The sequence below is a fragment of the Neospora caninum genome, chromosome VIIb, assembly GCF_000208865.1.
Source record: "Neospora caninum Liverpool complete genome, chromosome VIIb".
Classification (NCBI taxonomy): Eukaryota; Apicomplexa; class Conoidasida; order Eucoccidiorida; family Sarcocystidae; genus Neospora; species Neospora caninum.
Genome location: NC_018394.1, coordinates 331,635 through 341,497, shown reverse-complemented (window position 1 = coordinate 341,497; position 9,863 = coordinate 331,635). Strand labels below are relative to the sequence as shown.

General features: G+C 54.9%; 2 protein-coding genes across 2 annotated transcripts in view; one reads left to right on the top strand and one right to left on the bottom strand.

The window, feature by feature from the left end:
- Positions 1-2,758: 2,758 nt before the first annotated feature.
- NCLIV_024230 (Zgc:123215, related) lies at positions 2,759-3,055 on the bottom strand (the record flags this gene model as incomplete). Its single annotated transcript, XM_003882618.1, has 1 exon — positions 2,759-3,055. The coding sequence occupies one exon, from the start codon at positions 3,053-3,055 to the stop codon at positions 2,759-2,761; it is 297 nt and encodes a 98-aa protein (XP_003882667.1).
- A 3,871-nt stretch (positions 3,056-6,926) lies between these two features.
- Positions 6,927-9,863, top strand: part of NCLIV_024220 (putative glycerol-3-phosphate dehydrogenase) — a gene marked incomplete at both ends in the record, with an annotated part of 10,231 nt that continues 7,294 nt past the window's right edge. Inside the window, 4 exons of the mRNA XM_003882617.1 lie at positions 6,927-7,173; positions 7,825-7,981; positions 8,722-8,900; positions 9,355-9,593. Of these exons, the coding sequence (XP_003882666.1) occupies positions 6,927-7,173; positions 7,825-7,981; positions 8,722-8,900; positions 9,355-9,593 (822 nt within the window). The remainder of the gene's footprint in view (positions 7,174-7,824; positions 7,982-8,721; positions 8,901-9,354; positions 9,594-9,863) is intronic.

The window sequence follows — 9,863 nt, the reverse complement described above, 5'->3', positions numbered from 1 at the left end:
GGAAAACGCGTGCAATGCCCACGCACGTGTGACGCGTTTGGGTCACGTTCTGGCGACGTAAACGCAGCCTGAAAGGGAGAAAAAAGATACATCGCCAGCGAGACAGCACACGAGGGTTTTCGGGACCCGGCGCATAACGGCGGAGAACCGCGAATGTGTCTGTTATTTGGTAAACTTTTTTTTTGAAAAGCTTGACCAGTCTTGACTGTTTCAGAGAGCCTGGAGCGCGCGCGGCGCACTCGCCGTGATTCGAGCTGCACAGACAATCCTGCCTCACCGCGGGTAGTGTGTTTTCGCGGAAACGCAGGCAGGGATAACGCGTGTTTCTCTGGTGCACGACCAAGTCGACGAAGCGCACGAAACAAAGGGAAACTGACCCACAGAGGAAGTCGAGGCGAGCGGTGTCTAGACACCCGGATGTGAGCCAGCGAGAATCGCCACGAGAGCCGGATTTCTGACGCATTTCCCTCGTTCGAAGCCGTATATGTGTGCATGCACGAAAGACGAAAGATAAAGGTTCGCGGTGCGCGCGTCGTCTTGCAAAGTAGATTGAGGGGAACGAAGGAATGATGCGCCCTTGCCGACACCACGAGAATAGACCCCGCGACGCTTCCCCGGGGCAAAAGCCGCGTTCTGTTTTTCGTTCGCTGAGGCGGTGCCCACTTGATTCACCAGTCGCTCTTTAGCGCATGCAGCCTCCGTCTTCCCACCTCGCGAGTTACACCATTTTTCGAGGGTTGAATTCTTTACAGCCGAAAAACGTCCCGAAAGTGGAAGTTGTGCACAAGGCAGCTGACCTCACCTTCACAGGTTCGACTGTCTGAGACCGCGTGACTGTGGCGAGAGTCACTGAGTGCGTTAACCGATCTCTCTAGGCGAGACGAAGAGGCGTTTTCGCAAGTGCTGAAGGCCACGGGCGGCTGTCAGAAATGTCAAATCCAAACCCAGTGTGCCACGCCCGTTTCCTCGCTCTTCTCAGTCTGCTTCTCTCCGCGACTGGGCGAAGCGACTGCAGACCAGATGTGCGGCACGATCGCCGCCTCTCTCGGGTGTACGTACAGCTGTGAGAGGTCCAGGGAGTAGCACAGGTCTCGTACGGCCCCCGCGGCGTTGGAGGTTCTTTTCTGTGAGGCCCTCCGTGCAGTGAATCTGCGAGACTATCTGGGCCGAAAGACTAAGTAAGAAGTACCGAGAAACGGAAACGAATGTAAAGTGGAAGGCCTGTTTTGTTCCGGTGTACATACAGCTGGGGCGCCTGTGCTGGTGGGACGGCCCTTCCTGTTTAGGCGTCAGTTTCCGCTTTGATTTCAAAGGGACACGAAAGACAAGCAAATTTTCATCATCTCGTTCTCAAATGATATACTCGTCCACATGGATAGATATCCACAAGTACACGTACATGCAAAAACAACAATATGTACATATGCACAATCTCTATACAAATGGCGATTTACAGGAGCACACACACCCTGTTCACCCGTTCTCTCCTCTCGCCAAACGCTTATCGCTTCAACACTGCCGGATGCTGGACGAACTGCGCCTAGAGACCCCCAAGAAATGGGCTCACTACGAACCGGTTACTCTCCACCCTCTTCTCTCGCGTCTCGTGTGCATCTACAGTCACAAGCTTCCCGCAAATGTTTTTGCCTCCTTGAAACGCGCGCCCCCCCCCATTCTGCGTTTCCTGGCAGCTGGACACAAAAACTTCAGCTGCGCAGGCGGAGACGTTCCCATCTCTCTCTCGCTCGTCTCCCTCCAGCGCTTGCCTCTGCGCGCGCGGCTCTGCTCCTCAGCTTCCCTCGCTCTTTTCCATGCGGCGAGACAGGCAACACCGCATGGAGAAGAGGTCCACCTCTGCTTGCGCCGCCTCGAAGCGTGCAGCCGAGGCGGGACGGAGCCGGAACGGGACCGGTCGAACAGGCTCGGACAGTCGTGCGCAGCATTACGCCTGACAGCCCTCAGGAAACGAAGCGACATCACCCAGAGACCACGCGTTCCCCGCACGCCGCAAATGCTGGCGACCTGTGACACCCGACGGGGAGCGGGGGGCTCTGTGCGCAGCGCCTTCTGCGAGTCAGGCACAAACTGTCCAAACTACAGAGCCAGCAGGCAAGTCCCTTACCCCGCGTCCTTCACTCCCACTGAAGATAACAAAGGACCGACTCAAGCAGGCACCAGATCTAGTAAACACAACGCAGTGCTCGAGTCGGTCCTCCATCGCGTTCGCCATTCGGCTTTCCACAGTATATATACTCCGTCAACGTTTCACCCGCTCTTCAGAAGGCGACGGGCGCCTCCGAGAGACAACTCGGAAAGGAACTGAAGTCAAGCGAGACCACGCGGAACCCCAGCGCTGCCGTTCGCCGACAGGCAGTGGATGCCACACAATCTCTGGTGCGCCAGAGCGTTCAACAGAAAGGCGTGAATCGACTCCAAAGACACCACTTCTGCCAACAAATACGAGACGATGACTGTCTACAAAGCTTGCGTTCGTCAAGATTCGGGGTGTACGTACACCCCACTGGACTGCATGCGGCCACCAGTCAGCTGTATGTACACTTCGTGTAACTGCCCCGCACCTTCGGCTGGGGTGTACATACACCTGCCAGGTGCGGAAAAAAGCAGGCGCAACGACTGTCGACTCGAGGGCGGGAGCGCCGAAGAAGTCTCCTCGTCACGACTCGGTTGTTCTCTCGTCTTCCTGTGACACATTCGCCGAGAACGGCCGCCGACCTCTACCGGTCGATCTTCTCGACGCTCAGTGTTTCTGCTCGAATTCCTGCTTCTCAGTCAGGTAGCGGGCCTTGTCTTGGGCTGCCTTCTCCTCGAACGGCTTCCTTTCCTCGGGGGTCAACTTCCCCCACGCCTCGCCGACCATTTTCCCGACCTTTGTCATCTGAGACTTCAGCTCGGGGTGCGCGGCGACGATTTCCGTTCGCTTCTCCTTCGCGAAAAACATGAAGGCTGACAGCGCGCGCCGGGGCGCGTTCGGGTCCTTCTTCTTCCTGCCATTCCTCCTCTTCTTCTCGTCTCCAGCTGCTGCGTCCTTCGCCATCTTTCTGTGTGACGCAAATGCTGGAAAATCTTCAGGCGACACGCCTTGAGATCCTCACTGGAAGACAGGCCGTGGACGAAGACGGCAGGACGGAGAAAAAACAAGGAGTCTGCAGCAACACACACGAAAATCAACGCGGTCCATCACACACGCATTTCACGAGATTTCACCTACTCACAGAAGGAGAGCTTACACCGTATTGACGGGTGTCAGGAGAAAATCCATGCATATAGGCATGCATAGATACATATGGCTATAGCACGAGAAACTGTCCCAGTCGCGTGGGAAAACGGAAACGGCAACGTTCTGGTGTACGTGCGCTGCTGCTGCGAAGCACACTCGGATGTGTCTCGCATTCCACAAAAGGTTGCCTCGCTGCAGTTCGAACGTTCCCGGGAGGAGTCTGGGGACGAGGGGGAAAGCGGAAGAGATGAAAAGAAAATCGAGGGAGTGTATCGGAAGCGGCGTGTTTGCAAGCCTATGAGGCCTGGCAGGCGAAGCAGCCGCCGTCAACCCCGTCCAAAACGGGGAGGGGAACGGGCGAAAAACGCAGTGTCGGCGCACATTTTTGAAAGGGTGATATGGACACGCGGCGTGTGCGTGGATGACCTTGTTTGTTGCGGAAAAGACGTACCTCTGCGTTTGCTTCTTTAAAAGTTCAAAAGGAACTGCTGCGCGCGAGTCCGCTGATATACAGGGAGTTGTGCTGACACACTGGCGAGACACAGAACGTCGCTTTGTCTCTCGAAGTTCGTAAAGACACGGACTCTGTCACATCCCCCACACGCTCAGGTGTTTGCTGCAGTTGCGCGGCCTCCGCGGGCTTTCTCGCTTCGACGGTCATCCGGCCAGCGCTCTCTCTTTTCGACAAGCGCGCTGCCACCGCGATCTTTCCTAGCTCGACAAAAAACGACAGCCTCCCTCTCTGCAGATGAATTACGTCTATCAATTTAGTCATCTAAAAGCGTGTGTTCCTTCGCACGAAAAGCACTTACTATTCATGGCTCGCATAAAAAAAGAGGAGGCTTGTTTTTTGTTTGAAAGTGCAAGTGTGTGTTCGAGGTTGCCGGTACACGCGAAGGCAGGCGACAGCTTTTCTCCGCGGGTTCGCGCGACCGTTCTGTGCAGCGCTGCTGGGGGTTATTCGTGGATTTCCCGCTGTCTCCCAACACCTTTGTTCACTTCACAATGCGGAGAGAGAGGCGCAACTGTCTCCTGCATTCTGCCGCCAACGAGGCCGCCCTCGGTGTGTGTCCCTCGCTGTTCCGCTGGATAGATGCCCAGGATCGCAAGCAGAGGCGACGGTTACTACGAAACAAACTTGCCTTTCACAGTCCGAAAGGCAAAAACACCCGGCACCTCCACTGACACTGCAAGACGCAGACACTCAAGAAGCAGCAGAGCAGCCGATGATTTGGTCTCGAACAACGCGCCAGCAAATCCTAGGAATCCACACACACTTGCCATCACATGCACGAAGCAAAAACCTTTTTTATATATATGTGTGTCTAGGGAGGGAGATGTGCTGATCTCTGTACGCATGAAAGCGTGCATACATGTATATTCGTGCGGACGCGTGGAGTTCCGGAGGAAGTGACCGGTCAGGAGCGTACACCCGACCAGCTTTCCGTGTGGGAGTCGACATGTTTGTGGAACACACTGCTGGAGAACGCATTCGCTGAAAGAAGCATCTGGTTGATAGCAAGGATTCAGGAACGAGCACACAACCACAAATTTTGTCGGAGACTTCTGCAGACTCAACTTCCACCAGAGAGTGGAGGAGCGCCGAGAGAAATGGGCGTGGCCAGTGTCCGCTAAGCATCTCGGAAAGTTTCCTCGAAAAGGAGCCAAACGGCAAGGGAAATCCTCGGTGGCGTGTTCACCTTGAGCGAGAGATATGTCATAAAAGATTCTCATGTTCCCCTCCGAAAGGCTAGGGAAATCGCCGCTAAACAACAAATGGGGAAACTGGGGTCAAACCGTTGACGCGCACGTTGGTACACACACCCACCGGTATCGATATGCCAACCCCTAGCTATATATATATATACCTACATGCATGCGTCTCCATCTCTGTTGATATCTATCGACCAGCTTCTCGCTTTCCGTCTTTCCCCTTCTCAACCTTCAAGTTCCTCTTGTAGGTTCGCCTGTTTCTGCTTCGCAGGTTTGAGTGGCGGGGCGTGCAGGCGTGCTCGTTTGAAGTGCGTAGAACTACCCTGATATCCTTCAATATTTTCTAGAGCACAAGAGGGTGCATACGGTAGCGTCGTTGCCGCTTCTTTACGTAGTTTTTCTCGGAGGAAGTGTTTTCTGGAAGACTCCCGGCCTAGCGACAAAGACCAACGGGGCTGCGTAGCCGTGCTCTGTTGTGCTCTACGGGAGTTTATACTCGGAAAGAAAATTGGTCCTTTCCCCCGCAAGGTTTGACGCTGATCCCGCGACTTCCTCGCTCCGCTCTTCCCCCTCTAGGAAGGGACCGAAGTTTTTTGCACGCGTGCGTCTGATCTCTCGGTTCTCATAGGCCTATCCCTCGGATCCAAGATGGAGACTCTAGAGGTATTCGAGAGCACGGAGCCTGCAAAGTGCATTCAGCGTCTGACCCCAGATTTAGAGTGCAATGCCGGACAAAGGGAGATGCGAGCGGCAGAAAGGGGGAAGTCGTCCCAACTTGCAGGGAGCCACCACCGACTCCGCGCCGTTTCCGTCGCAGATCCTCGACGCCGAAGAGACTTCCCCGTCTTCTGACCTCGAGAGTCTGACTTTCTCGAGTATGAGAGGGCCCTCGTGAAATCAAAGTTTCTTGCGACCGAAAGTTCGCGCGAATCGGAAGCTGTTACACAGGAACCTTAACGGGCCTCCTACGGCAGAAGACCTCGCGTGGCGGTTGCGCCAGCCGGCGGAAACAAAAGAGGCGTCTTCCTGGTTTCTCAGGAACTAGATAACCATCAACGGAGCCGAGTGAACGTGGAGAGAAACGGATTCCTGCGACTATTGGCACTTTCTGCGCCGTTCAGTTCGACGTGTTTTTACGGCGGCTTGCTAGTGCGCTGTACGCGTTTCGTGATCTTGCACGCTGTGTGTGCTGGCGCTCTCCGGTCCGTCTTGCGGAAAGCAGTCCTTGCGCCGATTCTCTCTAACGAAACACCGGACATCTTCCGCTCGAAAGATTTATGAGAGAGAGGCAGCCGCTCTCGGACTGGCAGGAGAAAGTTGGGTAGTGCTTTTCGACGCAAAAAAGCCCCCGTGGCAAGTCGCGTGGTGTATGTACACCTTAGGGGGCATGCCTCCATTCTACAGCGAGATAGCGTCATACGCATTTCCCGTCGAATGGCCCGCCGCAAAGGTCGGGCTTTCCACTTTCTGCAGAAGAATCGGTGTCCGTTGTTTCGATCCGCCACTTTCTCTCGGCATCTGTCTTCTTGGCCTCCTGACCTATCCCCGGATCCACGGCGCGCGGTTCTCGCTCAGATCGCCGTTCTCCGGTGAAAAGTTGTTCGTCCTTTGCCTTAGCTTTTGTCTCCTCGCCCTTTCCCCTGGTGTCTCCAGTCTCGACGCGCTTTTGTTTTGAGTCCTTCTTCCCTCTCTTCTCGATCCTCTCCACGCGTCGTTCGCTCTCACTCCCCTACCGACCGTCTGTCACTTGGTCTGTTCTGTTCCGCCGCTTTCGTTGCGCCTCCAGTGTCGCGGCGCCTCTCTTTGCACTCCTTGTCTCCCCTCTCTCTGCAGTGATTGTCTCCCCTTTCTTTGCATCCCTTGTCTCCCCTCCTTTCCCTTCTTTTCCCTTCCCTTTTCTTCCTCTCCTACCCTTTGCGAGTTTGCTCCGCTCGGTCCCGAGCCTTCTCCGGCTGTGACCGTTTCCGTGCACAACATGGGGCGTTTCTCGCGCTTCGCGTCGTGCTCCGCGGGGGTCCTCGGGCTGGGAGGCGTCGCCGCCTACGCAGGGTTGTATTATAACCACCGGAAAAGCATGATCCCGAAGGAGACGCGCTACTACGCTTCCCTCCCCGTCGGACAAGGAGGCGCCATCGCGCATCTCCCGACGAGCCGCGAGGAAATGATCGAGAGAATGAAGAAGGAAAGATTCGACGTACTCGTCATCGGCGGAGGCGCAACAGGTAAGCGACAGGGAACTCGAGAGCAAAGAGAACTGCACAAGAGAGAACAGAGTGACAGGGAGAACCGAGTGACAGAGAGAAAGAGCAGAGCGACAAATAGACGAGAAGAAAGGGAGAAAAACGGAGGCAAAGAGAGAGCAGAGGGATCGATTGAGGCACTGACAGTGTGTGATGGCGACAGATCTAAAGCGGAAACAGAGACAGAAGCGGAAGAGAAAAGTAAAGAAGCGAGAGACACGCAACAGTTTCAAGAAGACTTCTCGAGACTTGCACTCGAGCGCTGTCCATCCGTTTAGGTGTGTTTCTTTGAGCCTCGAGATGTCTCCTTTTTCGGGCTTCCCAACACGCGCCCCCCTCCGTCCCCCATGCGTCCCTCTTCCTCCAGTTACTTTTCGCCCATTTGCTCATGGATCTTCCCGCTCATCTCTACACCTACAGTTAAATACTTCCACCTGTCCACTTTTACGCTCACGTCTAGCTGTAGGTTTCTGTCTGCGTAGCACTGGATTTTTTACCTGTCTCGTTTTGTGATCTTCGTATCCACCGACACCGGCATACTCATCATCCAGCAATGCCTGTGGATAGCCATGCAGGCGCTGCCCGTCTCGTTCTGAGAAGCGAGCAGATCTTCTCACCTTTCTTTTTCTTCAGGGAGTGGTGTGGCTCTGGACGCCGCCACGCGCGGTTTGAGTTGCTGCCTGGTGGAACGTGAAGATTTCGGCGGCGGCACATCCGGCCGCTCAACCAAACTCATTCACGGCGGCGTTCGCTACCTGGAAAAAGCGTTTGAAGAGCTCGACTTGCGACAGTGAGTTTCATCGCGTGTTTCGCAGAACCTCGATCTCTCAAAAAGCCTGTCGCCTGGCGACAGAGGACGCGCCTCCCCGCGTAAAAAATCGTCTACGGAGTGTGACCCTCCAGTTCAGAGTGTATAGACACTCAGATTTCCTGCTGGAAGGAAACGATCTTCGGTTCCGTTTTTGCGACAGTCAGCGTCACCCACAGAAAAAATACGCCCCCAAAAGCAAAAAACTAAATCTTTATACGTTCGTATACATACTGGTGAAGTAGGTATTTATGTAGATGTATAAATATTGGCGTCGAGGCGCATTTTCACAGAGAAATACACAGTATTGTATATATCGGTATATGTGTTTGTGTTTGTGTGTGTACATACGTCCAAAGAGAAATCGCAAACAGCATTTTCCAGAGCAATCCATCCTCGTCTGTTCCCAAAAAAACTTCTCCGATGCGGGACTTTCTCTCACTCTTGCCAGCTTGTGCACAAAACAAGGGTCCGGTCCTTCCCTTTCACACACGTGCGGCTCGCTCCTCCACCTCCGCACACACCTCTCTTTTTCTTTTCTCGTTTTCTTTTCTCTTTTTCTTTCCTCGTTTTCTTTTCTCTTTTTCTTTTCTCTTTTTCTCCTTTGCGCGTTCCCGACCGATCTGGTGCGTGTCCTGCGTGGCCCGTCGGCGTTGTTTTGCCCGCTTTTTTTCGCGGACCCTCTCTCTGGTCTCTCTCCCTCTGTCTCTCCTCTGTTGTAGGCTGTACCTCGTTTGGGAGGCGCTCGAGGAGCGCGCGCACATGCTCGCCGCGGCGCCTTACATGAATCATCCTCTGGCGATTCTCATGCCCGTCTACAAGTATTGGCAAGTCCCGTATTTCTGGGCAGGGGTGAAAGTTTACGGCCTTCTGTCCAAGCTCGTCTGCTGCTTCCAGACTGGTGCGTATGCGAGGACGCGGAGACGAGAAGGAAAGAGATCGAGTCTCTTTTGGACCGTGAACAGATCCGAGGCTCTTCCTCTCCAGATAGCTCTGTGGGGCGTCGCATCGAGAGGCCTGCATAGCCACTTCCGGCGGCGTTCGTGTGCCGCCTCGACAGGCAAACCCGCCGCACTCCAGCCCCTCAGCCTCTCTCTCGTTCGTGACGTACACGCCTGTTGCGCTCTCGTGCACCAACCGAGTCTCTAGCTCTTTGTGCACACACGGCCTGAACCTGCCAAAACGGCGGGGCGTCTGCCGCCTCTCTCCTCTCACCTTACACGTCGCTCAAAGGACACAAATTGGAGTGCATCCAGAGATGCACACACAGACGCATCCACGGATCTCCTCTCGCTGGCGTCTCTCTCAGCCCCTTTCCGCTCCCCGCTTCTGCGTTCTTCCACCGTTTTTTGCAGGCGTTCCGCCCAGTTCGTTTTTCCCTTCGGCGACGAGTCGCTTCTCCTTTCCGCTCCTGCCCGAGGCTGGCCTCAAGGGCTCCTTGCTCTACTTTGACGGCCAGATGAACGACAGCAGGATGAACCTCCAACTCGCCTTGACTGCGACGCTCGACGGCTACGTTGAAGGCATGAAAGGCGCGGCTGTCGCGAATCACCTGGAAGTCATCAGCCTCTTGAAAGACGAAGAGGGGAAAGTCGTGAGTCCGCAAAACCATAACGTCTCTTCGAGAGAGGCGCGCGCGCGCACGCGCGCTGTTCTTCTCGATTTCTTCTCATCGCACCAAATTTTCCTCACTGCTCTCTCGCATTTCCACAAACGATTTTGTGTCGTCCTTGCCTGTCTCTCCAGGCAGGCGCGAGGGTGCTCGATCGTGAGACAGGCGCCGAGTTCGACATACACAGCAAAACAGTCGTAAACTGCGCAGGTGCGTCGGTACCCCTTTTCTAGGTTTTTTGTCGGGATGAAT